At 54.3% G+C, this 21,805-nt stretch overlaps 1 protein-coding gene across 5 annotated transcripts in view; it reads right to left on the bottom strand.

Moving 5' to 3' along the window:
• The window catches only part of VIPR1 (vasoactive intestinal peptide receptor 1), a 34,405-nt gene extending 20,548 nt beyond the window's left edge, over positions 1-13,857 (bottom strand). The window contains exons 1-2 of one of the 5 annotated variants that reach the window (XM_007445683.1): positions 13,655-13,836; positions 2,587-2,692 (exon numbers count right to left, since the gene is read on the bottom strand). In XM_007445683.1, coding sequence (XP_007445745.1) covers positions 2,587-2,692; positions 13,655-13,732 — 184 coding nt within the window. In that variant the 5' untranslated portion in view covers positions 13,733-13,836. Of the gene's footprint in view, positions 1-2,586; positions 2,693-13,654 lie in introns of all 5 variants that reach the window. The other 4 variants (XM_007445684.1, XM_007445686.1, XM_007445685.1 and 1 more) reach the window with 4 other exon arrangements.
• Between the last annotated feature and the right edge of the window lie 7,948 nt (positions 13,858-21,805).

The raw sequence follows: 21,805 nt of genomic DNA, 5'->3' as shown, positions 1-21,805 counted from the left end.
GGCTCAGTGCCATTTCCAGGAATCTTGCATGGCTGGACTGTGTATAGCCCTGACAATGCTGGGCACACCCTGTCTTGCAGGCCAGCTATTGTGTTTGGGTACTTGCCAGGCTTCAGGCTCTCTGGATCTCCAGCGGCGGTCCAGATCAGGAGTGGATTCAGAGCTGGGTCTCTGGCCCTGAGTTCAGCTTCACCAGAAGAGGCACAGAGGGGAGGGAGGATGGGCTCTGCCCTCAGAGCGGCCACGCTTGGCCTCAAGGAATCTCAGCACCACCAGGCCTGGGTTGTGAACTGTGCTGGGGTGCAGGCCAGCAGGCAGCGGGGGAGCCAGGGAAGAGGGGCTGGTAGAGGGCACGTGGTCAGGGAGGCGTCCTGCTGGAGACAGCAGGGTCGGGAATCTGAGAGGGGGTGACAGGCAAGCAAATGCTGGGCGCCTGGAGGGCCTGTGGTTGTGACCTGGGCCCAGGAGTATTCCCTGTGTGTCTGCCCCAGGGAGGCCACTCAGGTCCCACCGCACACGTCGTCAGGCCCACAGAGACCCAGGGCCCAGGCTGGCTGAGCATGCCCAGTGGGTGCTGCCACCTCAACAGGAAAGAAAGCCCAGCCTGGGGTGGGGGATGGCGAGGCAGGGGTGGGGGGGCCACTGCTTGTCGTTTTATAGACGTGTGTGCACAGAGAGACACGCACACTGACAAGCACTCCCAGGCACACAGACACACAAACACACACGCACATATACATACATGTACACTTACTTGGACATGGAAAAACCAGACACAAGCAAACAGAGAGACACACACACACAGAGACACACACCACTCACAGACACACATGTACAGACATGACTGAGCGTGCCACAGACACTCACACACACACACACAGAGACACACACCACTCACAGACACACATGTACAGACATGACTGAGCGTGCCACAGACACTCACACACACACACACAGAGACACACACCACTCACAGACACACATGTACAGACATGACTGAGCGTGCCACAGACACTCACACACACACACACAGAGACACACACCACTCACAGACACACATGTACAGACATGACTGAGCGTGCCACAGACACTCACACACACACACACAGAGACACACACCACTCACAGACACACATGTACAGACATGACTGAGCGTGCCACAGACACTCACACACACACACACAGAGACACACACCACTCACAGACACACATGTACAGACATGACTGAGCGTGCCACAGACACTCACACACACACACACAGAGACACACACCACTCACAGACACACATGTACAGACATGACTGAGCGTGCCACAGACACTCACACACACACACACAGAGACACACACCACTCACAGACACACATGTACAGACATGACTGAGCGTGCCACAGACACTCACACACACACACACACACACACACAGCACACCAGGCAGACACATCCAGGCAGGTCCAGGCCTACACAAACACATGCCTCCAACACACAAAGACACTCAGAGTCAGTCACGGAGCTACACACCCCAGAGGCACAGCCATAGCCCTAGACAGACAGGGACCAGGAGCACACAGCTGGATGTGCGTGAACATGCGCAGAGCCTCTCACAAGGTCATGGGCAGACTCACTGCCCCCAGACCCATACATGCCCTCCTCTGGATCTCGGGCCAGCTGCCTGGTGACAGGGTGTTGGCACCTGCCATGCACCCGGTGCCAGCAATGACCTCATTGGGATCACGAGGGTGGCCTGCCCTTGGGGCCTATAGTCTGGGGTCTGGGCCTCTCTGGGCTGCACATGATCCCGGATCCCACCGTGGAGCCTTTCCAAGGCCTGTCTGCAGCCTGGTCCTGCCTCCCTGCCCTGGTGGGGGGTTGGGGCATAGGCAGCAGGCAGATCCGGCCACCCCTCTACCCAGGCCGCAGTCTCAGGGCCCTGGGAGACAAAGGGCCGGCCCTCCTTGCGAGCTGGGAGAGGCAGGGGCCATCTGTGATGCTACACACACATTCACTGCCTCTACGGGAGGCAGAGAGCCTGGGCGGCAGGGCCCAGGAGGAGGGGCCCAGGACTGGGTGCATAACTGCCAGCCTCAGGGAGATGGGGGCACTGGGGAGCCAGGAAGAAAGATGCTCCCTGCTCCTGAGCCAGGCTGCTACGTAACTGTAAGCTCGGCCTCGGGGAGGTGACCTCTAGGAGGGAGGCCCAGAGCTGGTCTGGGCTCCCCACTGCTCCAGCCCTCCCCCTCCCTCACAGGGAGCCTTGAACTCCATAGCCGCTCCCCACCTGCCACGGGCAGTAGGCCTGGGCGCCTCCCAATTTCCCAGCCTCTCTGCTTCTCCCAATCCTGCCCACCCTTCTGAGTCTGGCTCAGGCTGCAACTTTTGAAGGAAGCCATCTACTTCCTTCCATTCTCACCCCAGGGCTGCTGAGCCAAATGCGGGGAGCACAGGATTGGGGAGTGAAGACCAGAGGGTGCTGCCATTTGATCTCATGGCCCTGCAGCTGGGCAGCCTCGACCTGAGAGTGGATCTGGGCTCACGGTGTGAGGGAGGGGCGCTCCTTGGGGGGGTCCTTCTTGCCACTGGGGGCCTCACCTGTTGTTTCATTCTCCAGCTGGGCCTCCTTCAGGCACTGGTTGTGCTGTACCTTGATCATCTGCATGTAGTCACACTCCTGCTGCAGCCCGACTTCCCAGCCGCCCTGGGGAACAGAGACAGGGAGGGGGACCCGTCACCCTCATCCACAGCCTACTTGTAATCCACGGACTCCAGGAGCACAGCGCCAAGCAAGGCCCAGTCACCGGACTGATCCAAGTTCCAGACTAAACCCCAATCCCAACCCCAGAGTGAATTCGACCTTAAACGGAAGCCTGACCCTGATGTAGATCTGACCCCAAACTCTTGTCCATTGTCCCCAAAGCGGGGTCTGCCTTGAGGGCCCTGTCATGGTTTCCTAGTGGCCCTAGCAGTACCGTGGCTGTAACAACACTGTCTCTTTGTGGGTGGTACGGCTGTGGACAGAGGTTAGAGGGCCTCTCCTTAGAGCCCAGAGCTGGCCCACTGGACTTTCCACTTTGGGCTGGGAGCCCTCAGTCACTGCTTCAGACTCCATGGATGAGTGGGGCCCAGGAGGTGCCACCTCGTTATGAGTTGGACCCTGGCTTCCTGTTCTTGGAGCCAGGCCTGGGAGGAATCCAGGAGTCTGGCTGCATCTTCCAGCCTCTGTCCCCATTCTAGGAGCCTGTGCTCAGTCCCCCTGGGTCACCAGGCTGGGAAGGGAATTCTGGGCCTCCTTGACCAGACCCCCCGCCCCCTGCCTCCTTAGCTTCTGACTAATTCAAGCTCTGTCAGATCTAATGAGGGTGAGGGAGGTCTCAGGGAGTACAAGAGGCCCCTTTAGGATGGCTGGAGGTAAGGAAAAGGGAAAGGAAAAGGAAAAGGAAAAGGAAAAGCCCAAGCTTCCCCCCTCCCCTCCCCTGTGCCCTGGCCAGGGATTAGGGGTGAGATCTGACCTGTGTGCCAGGGAGACATTGGCACTGGGTCTGACATGTGAGTAGGGGTGATAGCTGCCCAGGAACAGCCAGAAAAAGCAGGTCTTGGGAGCCACTGGGTGAGGAAGGTGGGTAAAGACCTCCGTGAAGGAACCACTGGACTGGTGGCAGCTTCTGCCTGTCTCTTTGGCTTTAGGGAAGTGGCTGCCACCTCACATCAGCTTCCTCATCTCTGCCCGGGGAGAAGAATGTCACAGTCCCAACAGGGCTGTGGGGAGAGGCCAGCAAGCTTGCTCTAGAATCAGAGTTTATCAGCATCTCTTCCACTCGTCCCCCCTCACACTGGACCTCAGTTTCCTGGTGGGCTAAATGGGCCTCAACCACCTCCCTTGCTGACCCAAAGGCTTCTTGCAGTAGGGCTGTGGGGAGAGCATAGGTATGGTGGGGTTTCCCTTATTTCCTTCTTTTAAGGGGTCCCCGTCTGGCATTGTTCTAAACAAGTCAATCCCATTGTAAGCATGTGACCCCAAAGAGGGACCACACTCTTAAATCTCATATCTTTTCTTTCTTTCTTTCTTTCTTTTTTTTTTTTTTTTTTTGCGCTACGCGGGCCTCTCACTGTTGTGGTCCCTCCCGTCGCGGAGCACAGGATCCAGACACGCAGGCCCAGCGGCCATGGCTCACGGGCCGAGCCGCTCCGCGGCACGTGGGATCTTCCCGGACCGGGGCACGAACCCGCGTCCCCTAGCATCGGCAGGCGGACTCTCAACCACTGCGCCACCAGGGAAGCCCCCTCATATCTTTTCTTTTAAACAGTTATATGAACAAGCGTATCCTGCTCCATAATAGATCTGTGTTACTTTCCACATGCCAAGTTTTAAATGACTTTCCAGCTAATATCTTTACCCTAATTGGCTGGTAGAGTTAATGGTCCAAGATGGAACCCACGTTCACTATGTGGCTTCCAGGCTCATGGCACACGGGCAAGTGAGGTCTGGGTGCTGGGGTCACATGCTTCCCCTCCTGCCCAGAAGGGCCGGAAATACTCATGGTGCTTTGAGCCCTCTGTGTCTGGCTCATCCTGCTGGGGCATGGGAAGAGGGGTGGCCACGGGGATCCCAGAGGTGGTCTCTGGGAGAGGAACCCAGGGATTGGCCACCCCAGTTTGTGTCCCACCATTGGTCTCTCTTGCTTGCTTGGAGCATGTTTCTCCCCAAGGTAACTTCCCAGCTTGCTGTCCTCCAGCAACAGGGTTTGTTCCGCCTTCTGGTTCTTCCCTGGCCTTGCCTGCTTCTCCTGCCCATTTTCAGCTGCCATCACCCCACAACATGAAAGCAGAATGGGTAGTAGTAGACATCTGTGTTGCTGCCTTCTACCATCCTTTACCGTCCTCTGACGCCATGTCCTCACCGCTACCTGGAAAACCACGTCCTTTCCCACTCTTAGTCTATGGGGTTCTGATGAACTCTCTTCCAGGGGATCAATATACGACCAGACTTAAGCCAGTCAAAGTGTTCCTGGCCATAGTCCCTGGCACATGGCCTAATTCAGGCTCCTCAGAGCCAGGAAGCTCATTCCTGGGACCTTGGATTAAGCAATTAGGCAAATGGATTTGTTCTTTCCCACTGGACTGGAAACCTCAAAGGACGCAGGGGCTAGAACTACTGCCACCACCTTGTTGCCAAGTATAGCACAATGATGAAGCCACACAGTTAAAGGAAGGATAAAGAGGTAGAGAAAAACTGGATCCTCTTGACATTGTCTGAGCCCCTGAAAGCAGCCATGCCTGAAATCAGCCCTGCTTCCAGGAACATGACTCAATAACTTTCTGTATGGCTTAAGCCAGTTGAGTTTTCTGTCCTTGTAACCAAGAGTCCAGACTCATGCTCTGAAGACAGGACAATGGATGCCCTCATTTGCTGAGCCCTCTTAAGCCTGGGCTATGGCCATGCTGTTTGCCGGGACACATTTATTTTCCAGTCACTGAGGGCATCATAGGGCTCCTGGTGGCTTCTGCCTGCTACTTTCTGAGGGTGAAGGGGTGTGGGGTCACCTTCTCTAGGCAACTCTGCTCCCCCAGCAGCACAGCCACAGTGTCTCTCCTGAGAGGCAGTGTGTAGAGGGAGGGCAGGAGCCCTTGGGATAAGCTGGGAGCCTGGGGGTATCTCTGAATAAAGTGAGGGTGGTCTAGAGCACAGGTCCCCAACCCCTGGGCCGCAGGGTTAAGAACCGGGCCACACAGCAGGAGGTGAGCGGCGGGCAAGCGAGTGAAGCTTCATCTGCCATTCCCCATCGCTCACATCACCGCCTAAACCATCCCCCCCATCACTCACATTACTGCCTGAATCATCTCCCCCCGCCACCTCACCCTGTCCGTGGAAAAATTGTCTTCGACAAAACTGGTCCCTGGTGCCAAAAATGTTGGGGACCACTGGTCTAGAGGATGAGTCCTGCTATCACCACAGTTGGATGCCGGGCCCCATCTGGAGAAGGGTAAAGGAAATAGAGACCCAAAGAGGGACTGGAGGTCACTCAGCAATGCACATTTCCAGAGGGATCTAAGTCTCTGGCCACTGGTCTGGACTGCATCAATCCCTCTGCATGGCCTTGTCTTGGGCCATCTGGTCAGCCATTGCCCTTTGGAGGACAGGGCCAGGACAGCTCTCTCTAGCCCTTATCACTGAGGAATTCAGGCAGACTATGGACTTCCTCTTCTACACATTTCCCTATTCTAAACATCCTCATTATCCCTCTGGACTCCAAACACACAAAATTAGAAAATTCCCAGCCAGATGTAGCCAAGTCTAATGGTCCCAGGGAAGGGTTCCAGGGGAGGATATAGATGGTGGGTGGGGTTCACAGAGAATGAGCAGTAGTGGTGGGCCTTTGAGGTTGTGTAAGAGTTTGACAGTTAGAGGTCGAGTAAGAACATTCCAGAAAGTAGGAGCAGTGTGTGCAGAAGCGTGGAGGCATGAAAATGCCTAATACAGTCAAGGTTGCAAGAAGCCCGATGTGGCTGCAGCAAGGGGCTCTGGAGGCATCAGGAGACAAGTTGGGAGACGTAGGCAGGGGCCAGGCCTCATCAGCTCTGCCTGGACTAGTGTAGTAGCTTTCAGCCCCACCACCTGCAACCTGAGGGATCTTTGTAAAATGTGTATCCCCATCCTCGTTCTCCTGCATCAAATCGCTGATGGTCTTAGGAGTCAAAGCCCAGACATCAAAACTGGCATTCAAGACCCTTCCTAATCCCACCACTGCCTAGGTCTCCCAGCTTGCCTCCTGCCACCTCATGTGGAGAGGAGGAAGCAGGCCTCAAAGTCAGTCTCTCCTTGCAGTTGGTTTAAGATGAGAGTTTCAGGCCAGACTGGACCCCCAACACCTTCTCTGTGACAGCAGTTCCTGAGCCCAAAAGAAGGGACTCAGGCAAGAGTGGAGAAGTCCATAGCATCCCTTCAATCCTGATCCTGTGTCTCCTGCCATTTTGTTGGCCGGATGTGGGAGGTGACTGACTGGGGGTTTGTAGGAGAGTCCTGAGTATCTGGCTGGGGGCGTGGATTAGCCAAGTCTTGTTCATTCCACTTGCTCAGTAGGCCCCTTCCTTTTTACTCCCACTGTGAGGGGCTTGGGAGAGGCCCTGCTTCCTCTTCCTGACGTGGGGCTCCCTGAGATATAGGGCAAAGGCTGCGGTTCTGGGGGAAAGGGTGAAGATGCTGAGAGTTGTAGCTGTTAGATGCTAGGGGCTCAGAGAGACAGGGTGAGGCCAGCTCAGGTGTTGTGGGCCATACGCAACCCCCTCAAGGGAAGCTTGAGACCACAGCTACCGGTCTTGAATCAGAACCTCCAGCTTCATCCCGGGGCCAGAGAACTATGGCTGGTGAAGCCACGGGAGACAGAAGCAGGGCGGTGGGTACGCATGAGTCCCTCTGAGGAGGAGCTAGTCTGTGAGAGGGGTCTAAAATGCAGCAGGCTGGAATAGGTGAGACAGGAGAAAGAACTTCCTGCCTGTAAATTACCAAGCACTGTGGGCCACCATGGATGATTTATGCTTCTGAGGTTTGTCAAAGGAGGGCTCTTTTTTTTTTTCCTGCTAGGGATGGTTGGAGCAAGCTGGGGAATGGGGAGTAGAGAGCAGGGCCTCGGGAGGGTCACATTTACCATTCTCCCATTACCATCCCGTATCCCACGATTGATTTAAGCTCCTCCCTGGCCCCCCACTGAAATAAGGGGGCAACAAAGAGTCATGAGGGGAAACTGAGGACCCAGAGAGAAAGCAGTGTGATCAAAGGCACACAGGACTGCAACCCAGCTTCCCCCACTGCCCCCTTCCTTTTGGCTTTTGTGTTTGAATTGGTAAGGAGATGGAGATCTTGTAGCTGAGGAGGAGGTGAAGGGGAGAGGAGAGAAGGAGTAAAAGGAGGAAAGAATGGGGGCAGGCATAGGAAGGTAAGGTGAATCATGGGATCCAGCAGTCACGGAAAACAGGAGAAACATGCTCCTGGCTTTGCAGAGGGCACTGAAAGAAGTTGAAATTATCATCTTAGTGGGAAGAGACACAAAGGAGTCTGTTGGGCTGATGGGAATGTATAATAGCTTGATCTGGGTGGTGGCTACATAGGTGCACACGTGTGAGATAATTCCTTGAGCCAGCACTTCAGATTTGTACATTTCACTAATTAAAAACTGCCTCTAAAGTCCCAGGGCGTCATGTGACATACGCCACAGCCACTTTGGAAGAAGTAGCTCCTCTTATAAGACAGCAGAGCCTAGTTAAGCCCACAAGCTCTGGGATCATACTGTCTGCCACTTCCGGGCTGGGCGACCTTGGGCAAGTCACCTCACCTCATCTGTAAAATGAGGACAGTGACAGCACCACCTACATCCAGGGCTGTGTTGCGTCACATGTAAGGGACACGAGGGGATTGCCAAGGGTGAGCAGTTGTTGCCAAAGCCCCAGCCCAGCCCAGCCCCTCAGGCCCGGCTGCCTTGCTGTCTATGCCCGGACCCAGCCTAGCGCCAGCCTGAATGCCCTGCAGAACCCCAGGCAGTCTGAATGTCCTGCCCACTGACAAGTGGCAGCAGTGCCCTCCAGAGGAAAGGTCTCAAGCCTGGTTTTCCCCTACCCCCTACTGCAGTCTGATTTCTCTCCCCCTCCCTGTATTTTCACATCCTTTTGCCAATAGTCCAAAGCCTCCTGTCTCTGCAAGTCCTGGGGAAGGCTGAGCTCTGGCGGGGTAGGAGGGTGGAGTGAGAATTGGTGTTGGTGGATGGGGGGTAAGAAAAAGAGTGGAGACATAGGGCTTGGGATGCAGGCTTGGGTTTGGGGCAAGAAAGAACTTTCCTCAGCTTAGGGTGGTACCAGGGCAAGGGCTCTCATTATTAGGAGAATGGAAGCAAAGGCATTCAGCCTGGGGTTAAGCCTGGTCCCTCAGGAGGCCCTTCTTGCAAGGTTTACTGAGGGGCATGAAGCCTTACAGGCTTTCTTTGCAGAGGATAGCCATGAGGATGGCCAGCAAAGCTGGGGCTTCAGAGACTCAGGTTTAAATCCTCTGTCCTTTGAAAGTCATCCTGGGCACCACTGGGGAAAGACACTCAGTTTCAAACACGGTGTCTGTGGGTGATGTTGATGTCGGGTCACCCGCAGAGAGCAGGCCACCGACACAGGGAGCCATGACTCCTCGATACGTCGGATGGTGACCTCTTCTCCTCTGATGACCCTCTGGGCAGGAAGAACTTGTTTTTAAGATGGTGGGAGGCACTTCCTGGGAGATATGGACCTTCACATCATGAGCCACATGAGAGGAGGTGCATATAAGATTGGGCCCTGTCCAGTGAAGCCCAGCTTCCTGCCCACCCACCCTGCTCCAGGTCTCCTGCTCATCCCCTCACCCACCTGCCAGCTCGCTGTACAGTCCCATCATGGCACAGGCAGGAAAGGTCCTTGTAGTAGGTGCAACCCTCCCGCCCTAATAATATCGCCACTCATCTTGTGATGTTGGATTAAATGCTGCTGGGGGATATCTGAATATCGACTATTAAGGAATCCCTGTTAATTTTGTTAGGTGCAATAATGGTATCATAGTTACATAGGAAAGTATCCTTTGATTTTAGAGATGCATCTTAAAATAATTTGTTCTATGATGTCTATAATGTATTTTAAAATAGTTTGGCCAAAAAAAGCAAATGATGCAAATATTAATGGTTAAAGGTTAATAATTTTCAAATCTAGACATTGGGAGTGGACAAACACAGGACATTCCTATACTGCCTGCCATTTTGCTGACATCACTCCAAGAAATGGGTATTTCCATGTTCATTATACTATTCACTCCACTTTAAAAAATATGTTTGAAAATGTTCATAATAAAAGTTAGGAAAAAAACCCATAATGTGATGGAAAGATTAAATTGTATTTCTTTTTCTTCTGAAATACATCGAAGGTATGTGGGAGAGTTTGCATGTATTGTACATTTTCCTGGGTGCAATGAGAACACCTTTGTGCTGGGAAAGTCAGAGAGGGGAGGGCTGAGTCTGGGAGGATGATGACAAAGAGCAGGGAGAAAGGGACAGGGCTCTGTCTAGTCCCCTGGCCCCATTCCTGCATCCACGTCCAGGGGTGTCACAGCGAAGGGCCCCTGCGAGTGGCAGGCTCCAGCCAGGCTGGGTTGCCATGAGGCTGCCTGCGTGCAGGGAGGCCCATCATCCGTTGCCTGCCTGGGCCTGGAGCCTCACCCCCCAAACTGTCTGGCTGCCCACGAGGAAGCACTACTCCCTGTCCCCAGTACTCCCGCCTGCCGTGGAAGCCCCTGGGCAAGGGGGGCAAGAGAGGGCTGAAGAAGGGTCCCTAGGGCTCCCAAGCTGGGGATCAAGAGGAAAGAAAGACCTGTCACATAGTTCACACATCACTTTCACTTCCTTCAAGTCTCACTGAAGTCCTGACTGGACGGCCAAGCCCATTTCACAGTCAGTCGTGATGCTGGGGGTGGGTGGGTGGGAAGCCTCTGCCCCAGCCAGGGTGGAGCTGGCCTCTCTTCCCATTTCTCTTGAATCTTGGGCCAAGGGTTCTCACCCTCCCTTCTGTGATGGGGAAACAGAGGCCCTTCCACAGAAAGGAAACGTGCTCTCCAGGTCAACTGGCCATTGCCATGGAGTGAGGGGAGGACCCAACTCAGGCTCCTTACCATGGAAGCTCTAGAAACGTCAGGAAAGATGGAGACTCAGGGGAGCATGGGAGGGTGGAAACCTCTGAAGGGAGCTCGCTCTTCCAGTGCAGTCCCTGGGGAGCCCTGGGCAGGTCTAACTGACGTTGTCCCTTGACTTAAGGAGGAGACCTGACCCCTCTGTAGCAGTGTTTCCTAAAGCCCACAGGGTGGCTTGTTGGGGGCCGGGAGGGCTGGGTAGCCATGGACAGCTTCTGGAGCAGCTGGAAGCAGAGAGCTGGGGCAGCATGCCTATGGCAAGGTGAGCCTTCAGGAGCAGATGGCCAGCAACCCGTTTCAGAGAAGAATCAGAGGAACCAAGTGTCCCCCAAGCCCAGAGCCACCCCAGTCTCTGGGGGGAGCTGAGGGCTTCTTCCACCTTCTGGGGTCAGGCTCATTGGTCCTGCCAACGGAGGTTGTTTAATGGTCTCAGGTGGAAGGTTGGACCATTTGGCTGAACTCTTCAGGGACTGCCCTTCCTCCTCCAGGGAGCCTTCCCTGATTGCTCCTCTCAGTGACCCTTGCCCCATTTCTGGGCAGCTGCACCCCACACCCACCTGGGCTGGTTCTCCTGGGTCACTGGCTCAGCTCTCCCTTACCAACTGGAGGATCTTCCCAGGGCAGGGCGTGGGTCTGCTCCTTCTCTATGACACCTCCCGCCCCTGCCCTGGGCTGGGCACTGGCCTGAGCAGTTCTGCTACCAGTGAGGAGCCCTTGTGCCTGCTGTCCAGGGGGTGGGGGTAGTGGAAGGCCTGGAGGGTGGTCTTGGGGTGGACTTCCTCTTCTGAGACACTGGAGGTTTTCTTTCCTTTTTTTGCTTCCCTGTTCAGAGATTTCCTCTTCACAGACTGAGGTCAGGGCTCCATAAAAAGGAGTGATAAGGCCTTGGGCTTTCAAACTGAACTTTGCAGCTACCATTTTATGACTCTGGTAACGTACTCCCCGCTGCCCCCACCACCGCCCCCCACCCCCGCCAAGTCTGGCTGGAGTAGGATTGCCTGGTGTCCATTCCTTATGGGAGCAAGTGCTGGCTGGTGGGGAGGAGGGAGAAATAGAGAGGGAAATGGGGGCCCCTCATTCCAGCCTGCCCTCATCCACTCCTGGGTGAGTCCCTTCTGCCCTCATCCACTCCTGGGTGAGTCCCTTCTCCCTCTGTGGGCCCAGCCCTGCACTGGGCTGTAGGGACATGGGAGAGTGAGAGACCTTAGCCCTTGATCCCATGGGATGGTCAAAAGAGCCCAGGCTGGGAGGTGAGTAGGGTTGAAGGGTGGGGTCAGAGGGGGAAGGGCTGAGTGGGCTGGAGCAATCAGGGAAGGCTTTCTGGAGGAGCAGCTCAAGTTGGGAACTAACCAAACAAAATGTGGAAAGAACAGGGGAGGGTAGGCATGGGAAGAGCCAGGCTTTGGACTGTCTCAGGAGGTGGGGGGCAGATGTTGCACGAGAAGGGGCCCCACTGAAATCACTCTGTCCCTAGGCTGAGAAGCCTCCAGGGATGGGAGAATGGGGTGCCAGTGGCGGTCTCAAGATCCCTGGCTCACCCAGGGAGAATTTGAGTGGTTGGAGCCCAAGGGTGGAAGAGCCCGCGGGTTGCTGGTGAGGCCTGGAGGCTTTGTGACGCTGAGAGGCTGTAAGTGGTGCCAGAGCTACGGCCTCAGGGCCAGAACTTGGTGGGGCTTTGAGTGCTCAGGAGGTGGGTCTCACCACGGCCATTAGTGGGAGGAGAGGAATTATGCCAATTGTCTTAAGGTCTGCTCCCAGGACAAGCAATGAGCACCCCATCCCAGAGTGTGCAAGACATTAGCTAGATGGAACAGAGATTCCTGCCCTGGTGGAGGTGATGGTAAGGGAGGTAATCATGGGATAGAAGAAACTAGATGACCAATATACTCCATCCACCCACCAGCCAACCTGGAGCTGATGCCAGACCTGGAACCCACAGGTTTTAGGCCCTGCCCAAGCAGCAACTGCAGATTCCTCAAGTCCTGGGGTAAGGGTAGAAAGAAATCAACCTCAGCCCAGGTCTGATGGGTGGGGACAGGTGTGGCTCTGTTATCTTTGGGCCTCACTTTGCCCATCTGTAAAATGGGCTTGGGTAGTCTTCAGGTCTTCCCTGATCTTATAGAGAGATGACTCATGCATCTCCTGCCTCAACCAGAATCTGCCCTGCAGCCCAGGTAAGCCACACCCCCAGGCACACACATGGGCACACCCACACATGGGGCACGAGGGCACACACGCACCAGGGGCACACACACACCCATATGGAGATGAAGCAGAAGTGGGAGGAAAAGGGTGGCCACTGCTTGTTGGTTGTTTGTTCCCTGCTCAGCTTTCCCCATGCACGTGTCTGGCCCTCCCTGAGAAACACCACCCCAAATCCTTACTGCCCACCACCTTCCACCTTAAGCTCCATACCTTTCAGCTCTGCTCAGTGGGAGGGCACAGAAGGGTCTGCCTGCCAGCCACCTGATCCCAAAAGCCCCTTCCCAGGTCCCGGGGTCCTTGGTGTTTGTTCTGCTGCTGAATGTCACTTCTACAAGTAGCTTAATGCCCCACAGACACCTCCGGTGGGGCACAGCACACAACGACGACCCTCACAGACTGCCTCCAACCTCCTGTCTAGCAGACCTTCCATTTCAGTGGACCACAGTCCCCGACCCTGCATCCACTGACTTCCCCAGCCCACAGGTACTACACGGAAGGCAAGTTTGGAGTCCGCCCTTTCCCGCCTCCCCTCCACCGGTGTCCCAGATCCCGGCGCTGAGCGGGCTCCAAACAGCGCTGGAAGGGACCTAGGCTCGACGGAGACCCCACCCCGCCCTCGGGTCTAGATCCGGTCTGAGGCGCAGGGGAGGCGAGACACGGTGCTCCGCGCCCCTTATCCCCTCCACACAGACTTGAGCACACGGCTGGGCTCCCGTCACCCTCGCTCCACCCCCAGCTGCCGGGACTCTGGGCGGCCCGGCGGACACTCACCGCTGGCCCGAGGGCGCAGGCTAGGGCGCCGACCAGCACGCAGAGCCAGCGGGCGGGCGGAGGTCTAGGAGGGCGCATGGTCCGCCTCGGGTCCGCAGCGGGCGGCCCGGCGCCGGTAAAGGGCGGGCGGATGGGCGGCGTACCGCGCAGCGGACGTTGGGGAGACTGACAGTGGCGCTGCCGCGGTGCCCCTGCGTTAAGAGGTCCCGCTCGGAGCGGGGGCGGGCCCCGGGGGCTCGTCTGACGGGCGGCGGGTGCAGCCAATGGCTCGGCAGAGGCGGGGCGGCCGCGCAGGTGTGGGGCGGGGCTGGGGGAAACCCCGGCGAGTCGGGTGTCCCAGCGCTCCCTCCGCCAGTCTCACACGTCAGTCCTCAGAGGCGAGGTGTGGGCAGGCCTTCGTCCCTTCGGACCGCATCCCCGGGAGACCCAACCCGTCCCATTCTTCCCTGCTTGGCTCACGACGTTTCCAAGGGCCAGGTTACGATCTCCCACTCCCACACGCCCCCTTAGCCCCACCCCAGGGCGCTCTGCTCGTCCAACTTCAGAGCCACCTCCTCTAGGAGGTCCCCCCGCCAGCCTCCCCATTTTCCACTTCTGCGCCTCGGAGGGCTGGTGCAGGCGGGCCGGATTAGGAGACAGCACAAATCACTTCTGATCCTCTAGGCTGAGGGCGCGACCTGCTTAGGGTCCTGGGCTGCAAGTGCCCCAGATAGGTGGGGCTCACTGTTTGATCCATTTTCAGTCACCCCAACTCATCCCTCGCGCCGGAGAGGCCAGGCTAAGGGAAGCTAGGGGGCGAGTGAGTCCCGACGCTGGGTTCCTTGGTGCCTCCCCTGAGCCCCGGCGACCCGGCAGGGCGCGCTCGGCACCGGCTGGGCTCCCGGACCATTCACGACCAGGCGGGGGCGGGGGGTCGTGCTGCAGGAAGGATGACGAGTCCGCTCCCTTGCGCGCCTGGGCCGGGGCACGTCGGGAAGGAGGCAGAACTGAAGTTCCAGCGCCCCCACGCGGGAAGGGAAGGTCTGTTGCCAGTGCGCGGGCCCGGTCTGCGCTCATGCGACCTAAAACAACCAGAGCCCTCCTCCTCCAGCCTTCCCTATTTTACGTACTGGGAAACTGAGATACAGAGAAAGGCCTGGAGCCGGCCTCTGATGCCTCACTTCCAAGGTTCGGCGGGGGACATCGGGCCAGCCCTCCTCCACCGTGCATCCTCAGACCTCGGTTTATTCTTCCTTAGAATAAGGGGCAGGTTCACTGGCTCCGCGCCCTGGAAGGGCACCTTCTTGTGGACCAAATGCAGGTGGCTGCCTTGCCCTCTTTCCGAGGGTTCGAGACTGGTGCAGTCGAGGCTGGAGGTGGCGGTGGTGGCAGTGGGGTAGGGTGGCTGATGGGTGACTGTGATAGGGGGATGAGGGCAGGCGATGTTCAGTGGAGAGGCGTAGAGGGCTGCGCGTCCCTGTGTGCCTGCGGAATGTGCGGTTGCTTGAAGGAGGTCTTACTCCAGGCTCTGGCTGATCAGCAAGTGCGTCAGAGTTGCCTGCGGGCGCACCCTGCTTTCCCTCCCTGCAGCACGGGGTACTCGGGCCGCTGACCTTCTAAGGGTAGGATGGAGTTATGGAGAGACAAGGGAAAGCCAGGAAGGGGTGAGCACCGAGCCGCTCCTCGATTTCGGCTTATTTGGGGTGCTAGCATTTGCTTCCTAGTCTCCCTCCCTCCCTCCTTCCCTCCCTTGCACAATCATTAAGAGTTTGCTGTGTGCCAGGCTCTGCGCTTTGCACTGGGGCACAGAGATATATAAGACAGTGGCACCTGTTGCCTGAGGAGGACCTGGGGAGCTATTGTACTCCCTCCAAATTTCTACCTCCTTCCAGATATAATCAGTAAGCCTGGACATAAGCCCTTCCCGAGACAGGAGAACTGTGGAGATGCCCTTGCCCTGACCATTTTGGGGTTTGAACTCACTTTCTCAGAGGAGGAAGTGTTTGAAGAATCACAAGCCATCTCCTCATCCATTCTCACTTCTGGAGGCCAGGTTAGGCTCAGGAGTCAGAGGTCCTTGCCTTCCCCTGCAACCCTGCCACTACTCCCTCTCAGGCCTCAGTGCTCTAGCAGGGCAGTGGAATTTTGTCCTCATCCTGGAAAGTCACCTTTGCTTGGCACAGTGACCCAGGAATCCTAGATATGAATGGCAAATCCATGAGCTTTGGATCTCATAAAACTTTGCCCACTCTACACACACATAGACACACAGACACACACACACACCCACACACACAGAGACACACAGACACACACACACAGACACACTCACACACACACACACACACCCATCTGATCAGCTGCGGAATGCTGATGAAATCCCACCATTATAAAGCATATCCTTTGGCCTGTTAAAGTTCTGCTCTCTCTGAGGACAAGTATCTTGGTTACTTGAGGGTGCATTTGAGGGAGGTGAGGATTGGGGAATAGGAGAGAGCCAGACCCCACTTTGCCAAGTGACCCTTGGCCAGGCCCAGAAGGGGGCAGATGGAGGAGGGGTAGGAATCTTAAGGCTCTCAGCTGGGGGTGGCTGCCTCTCCCCTTGTTCTGGAGGGTGTCCACACAACACCCCCTTCTTAGCTTGAGGACTACACGTGGGCAGGCTGGAAGCAGCGAGAGTGACTGGCAGGGCCCCTGGATGCCCTTGCATCCAGGGTGACTGAGGAATAATAGTTTCCATGCAGATTCCTTGCAATGAAAATTACTTCTTTGTTCTTTCAGAATTGTTCTCCTGGGAGACCCACCCTTCCTTACCTATCAAAAGTCACAAAACAACTTCAGAAGTGAAAGAAGCAGGAAAAAGAAAATAGCAAAAACAGACCAATACCTGAACAATTCAACCAGGAGTATGTTTGACCTTGTTTTGACAAATTGTTACCGCATGTCCAGTTCTATGTCCTGAGGCACTGTGGGGATCACCTGGGGGCCTGCTCCTGGGGAGTCCTTGGAATCTGATGAGAAAACCATCCTTTCACCTGTCTGATGATCTGGGAAAGCTTCTGGGGTGGGAGTGGGATATCAGAAACAGGAGGTGTGTGTATGTCGGGGGGCCACAGAGACAGACTATTTGAGGGGGTGGGAAACAGTGACTTGGATCTCCAACCCCCCTCAAAGCCCGAGTCCCTCTGGAATTGGCCTTTGCCTCACCAGTCCAGGTTTGGGGAGGGGGCCACAGCCACCTCTTGCTCTCTGCTCCCCCATGTCCTCTTGAATGGATTCCTCCAAGGGTATTCCGTTCTGAAGTCTCTCCTCCTGGATCCCTGGAACCAGTCTCCAGTCTCTGGCCCAAGCCCCACCTCCCTTCTGGATGCGGTAAACAGAGGGGTGCAGAAGGTGGGGGGAAAGACAGAGAGGCAGAGTCACTTGCCTTCCCCCGTGATGACAGGCGAGGCAGGAAAGAATCGGCAGTTACTCATTTGGAGCCTGCCTGGCTTCCTGGCTGCCCGCCTCATTCTTGCTGTGGGTGCCACCTTGCCTCCCCCAGTCCTTCTCTCACCTCTCTGAGTCGTGCACTCACTGCTTCAAGGCTTCCAGCTGAGGAACTCAATGATGGTGAAGTCTGCAGTGGAGAGGGAAGGGCAGCTGGGGACCACGGTGTGGTCTTGGCCTCCTTGGCAGGGACCTGGCCTGGGGAGTCACTGCTCAGGATGCCCCTTCCAGAGCCATCCACATTTCTGTGTGGATGCAAGCAAGCTTTGCCCTTTCTGGTCTTCTGTGTTGAAGACACCTTAGGTCTTTATTCATCGAGTGGGGCTGGCAGCTCCAAGGATAAGAGGTGCTCATCACCTCCCCAGGCCTCTCCTTCTTTGGGGCTGGTTCTTCCCGTGAGAAGATGTTTCTTAACTCCAAGCCATGGTTTGGTGGAGGGCAGGAGTGGCCTGTTGCTTAAAGAAGCAATATTCCCTTCATCCTTTCTGTAACTGCTTGCAGTGAATAGCATTCCTTCATCCCTCTTGTATCATCACCTCCACTGACCTGGCCCTCTGATGAGCACTGGGGATGTTGCAGTGACTTAGAAATTGGCTGCCCCTCTAGGACAGCCTATCACTGCTTGAGAGGGCACTGGAGGGATCTTCTGGTGATGCTGCAGCTGCACTAGCTAAAAAACAAGAGTTCATGGGAGTGCAGGTGATGGAGGGAGAATTGTTCTGACTTGAGAGACGGGGAAATGAAGCCCAGGGACGGGTTTGGAAATGGCCAGCATCACCCCTTGGTCCTGGAGGCTGCGCTTAGAGCTCAGGAGGGAGGGGGCGGAGGGGAGGTGATGGTGCCAACTCTAGGTGCATCAGTTCAGGCCCTCCAGTGATCAGATGCTAAGACGGAGTTAGCATTATCGCAAGTTTATTGGATGGCAGGGGGACCCCATGAAAGACAAAGGAGGAGAAGGCAGGACCCAGCAGGGAGAATCTCAGACTGCGACCCAGCTCTGACAGAGCCTCTGCTAGCCTGACCCGGAGCTGCAGAGCAAAGGTGACACGTGGACGCCTTAGTAACCCACTCTGCACAGTCAATGTCCGGGGGCCATCTGGGAAGAGCAGGACCCTCACCTCAAATGCTGTGGTGAATCCTGAAAGCGCTACTCAGAGAGCCTGTCAGCTCACTGCATTCCCCACAGCTGAATGGCACGTTCTTTCTTGATAGGAGATCCAAGTGAGGCATGTCTGCGGCTACCACAGAGGGGAAACCGAGGCGTGGAAAATGAAGGCCGGGGGAGAGCTCCTGCTCCAGGAGACAGAGGATAAGGAGCCTAAGGTCCTACCCTTGGGGAATGCCTATTCTGGGCACAGACAGGGAGCTCCTTTCCTCAGAATCCCAGGGCTCGTTGTGAGGGGCTGAGCGGTCTGTCATCATGCGGCTTGGCATGGTGGTACAGCAAGTCTGGGAGACTCCAGAGGGGAGGACTCCCCCCACCCCATTTACTCTCTAACAGCAGCCACAGTTTCTTGGTCAAATGCCTACTGCCGTATCTGTGTGCGCATGTGCGTGTGTGTGTCCGTGTATAAGAGCACGTGAGTGTGTGTGCTGTGTATGGGTGTGAGTCAGGACAGACACATCTGCTCCCAGCCGGGTCTCAGAGCAGGGCGTGGCCAGCGTGTATTGGGAGGAGGCTGAGTTATGGGCAAGGCTCTGGGTGATTAGTGGCAGAGAGGGAATGAGTCACAGGGAGGGTGCCCAGGACCCCAGCACCAGGTTGTGTCTCAGAGCTCATTCCTGAGGCAATGGACTCTGTGGCCCTTGTAGCACCCCGACCCCAAGGGGAGCTCAGCCTAGGTCCACAGAAGATCTCAGTTCCCACGCTCACCTCTCCACTCCCAGCCCCATGTTCCTGTGAATTGTTGTGTAGCTGGCCTTGGACAGAGATTCTGGACAAGGAAGATAATGTCAACGGGACAAAACAGACCTGGGGATTAAGTAACATAATTGATGCCATCAGAGACTAGTGTGTTTGTTAAAAATTTCAGGCCATTGACGGAAAAAGATGGAAGTCTCAATGGAACTCCCAAGCAACTAGAAGAAGGAAAAATGACACAAAGAAAACTCCATCAATGTGGGAGATTAGAAACAAGAATACATGATACATAGAATCATAAAATCAGATATCAGGAATAATCACAAACATTAATCATCACAGTAAATGTGAAAGGAGGAGAATTTAAGATGGGAAATTTAAGAGGAATAGTTCGTACTATTAGAATATTCAATCTATCAAAAAGATGAAATAATCATGAACATCTAAGCATCTAATGATATAGCCTCAAGATACATGAAAAAAGGATGAATTGTCAAATCTACAGTCAGAGTGGAAGACCTGAACACCCTTCCCTCAGGAATTCCATTCAGCTGTCAAAAAAAAAAAAAAAAAAAAAAAATCAACTAGAGCCACATTTCCCAGCAGGGATAGATATCTCAAAATTTGGTATTGAGCAAACAAAGCAGGTTGCAGAATGAGGTGCACAATACAGTGTTCCTTATATAGAACTTAAAATCTGCAAACAATACTATGTAACTTTTATGGATACAAAAATATATAGAAAAAGTCTTAAAAATGTCCAGGAAGGATAAACGTCTAAGTCCTGTTTTCTCTCTGTAAGGCGAGGGAGGGGAAAGGGATAAGGGAACTGTATTAGTTTTCTGTTGCTGTGTTACAAATTACCACAAACTTAGCATCTTAAAGCAAAACCCATTTATTACCTCATATTTTCTGTAGGTCAGAAGTCCAGATATGGTCTAGCTAGGTCCTCTGTGGAAATCAAGGTGTTGGCCTCCTACTCTCCAACCTCAGCAGGCAAGTTGAGTATTATTATTGTTTTTTAACTTGTTAAGAAAAGCTTCAAAATATACAAAGTGGATAAAATAGCATAATGAACTCCCACGTATCCCCCATCACTTTGTTTTCTCTGTGTCCCCACCCCAGCCATGATCATTTTAAATCAAATCACCGATCTATCATTTTATATTTAATATATCTCAGTAGTTACCTCTACAGGATAAGCACTCAAAAAAAAAAAAAAAAAGACCCACAATACTATTATCACACAATACCATTTTTATGCTAACCACACCTCCCCACCTGCCAAAATTCCTTAAGAGCGTTAAATAATGTCATTATTTAATTTTCTTTCTTTGCCTTATAAATACTTTTATTTTCTACCAGTTGTTTGTTTAAATAAGGCTCACATATTATAATTCAATATAGAGGCTCCCTCATCCCTCTGCCTCTCCTTTCCTCACAAGTTCTCCTTGGAAGAAATTGGACTGGTCCTGTTCACTGGCTTCCCACAGTCGGAGTTTTGGTGATTGCGTTCTGTGGTGTTATTTAACTATTTCTCTAAGACTGATTATTTTAAAACACATCTTAAAACATAAATGAGGTGATTTGCTCCTTAGTTCAAAGTGCTTACAAATCCTCAGTGAGACCGCCATCACCTCCCCTTTACCTCTCCTCTGCTTCTCCCGCTCTTGTCTCCAGCCACCCTGGCCTCCCTGCTAGTCCAAGAACTCATTCCTGTCCCACTCTTTTTTAAAAATTGAAATGTAGTTGATTTACAATGTTGTGTTAGTTTCTGGTGTACAGCAAAGTGATTCAGTTATACATATACATATATTCTTTTCCATCATAGGCTATTACAAGATATTGAATGTAGTTCCCTGTACTATACAGTAGGCTCTTTTTTTTTTTTGCGGTATGCAGGCCTTTCACTGTTGCGGCCTCTCCCGTTGCGAAGCACAGGCTCCGGACCCGCAGGCTCAGCGGCCATGGCTCACGGGCCCAGCCGCTCCGCGGCATGTGGGATCCTCCCGGACCGGGGCATGAACACGCGTCCCCTGCATCGGCAGGCGGACTCTCAACCACCGCGCCACCAGGGAAGCCCTACAGTAGGTTCTTGTAGTTTATCTATTTTATGTATAGTAGTGTGTATATGTTAATCCCAAACTCTTAACTCATCCTCCCCCAGCTTCCCCTTTAGTAACCGTAAGTTTGTTTTCCGATTCCTAGCCCACTCTTGCTCTTGGGTCTTAGGTCCCTCTGCTTGGAATGCTCTTCTTCCAGGTATCACCATAGCTCCTCACCTTTCTCTTTAAGGCTGACTCCCTTACTTCATACTCTAAACTGCTTCCTCCCCTCCGAATCCTGGACCGGGCCCCCTCACCCTGTCTACATCTTTTCCCCATTGTGCTTATCACCTCCTAAGGTACAATGTCCTTTAGTTATTTGTGAACATACTCTATTACACATATTGTCTGTTTCTCTCTGCTAGAATAGAAGTTCCACGAGGGCAGGGATTTCCAGGTGTTTTGTTCCCCAATGTATCTCAAGTCCCCGGAATGGTGCCTGGCACAGGGCCCTCTATTGGTGTTTATTGAATGAACAAATAAGTGAATGAGTCTTCCTAAAACCCATAGCTGATGCCGCCCTCCCTTTGTCCCAGGATTCTAATGCTGCCCTCTCACAGGCTCTGAGGGAAGCTCTCCCCAGCGCCTCCTTAGTCTGGCCTTGGATATGCTTCCCCACTCCTGCCCAAGCCTTGGGGTCTGCCTCGTAGAACACCAAGCTCTTTCATGCCTCCCTGGCGTTGCCTGTGCTGTTCCTTCTGTCAGGAATGCATTCCT

The sequence above is a fragment of the Lipotes vexillifer genome, unplaced genomic scaffold (assembly GCF_000442215.2).
Source record: "Lipotes vexillifer unplaced genomic scaffold, Lipotes_vexillifer_v1.1 scaffold1136, whole genome shotgun sequence".
In the NCBI taxonomy this organism is placed as follows: Eukaryota; Metazoa; Chordata; class Mammalia; order Artiodactyla; family Lipotidae; genus Lipotes; species Lipotes vexillifer.
This window is presented reverse-complemented; position numbering and strand designations above follow the sequence as displayed.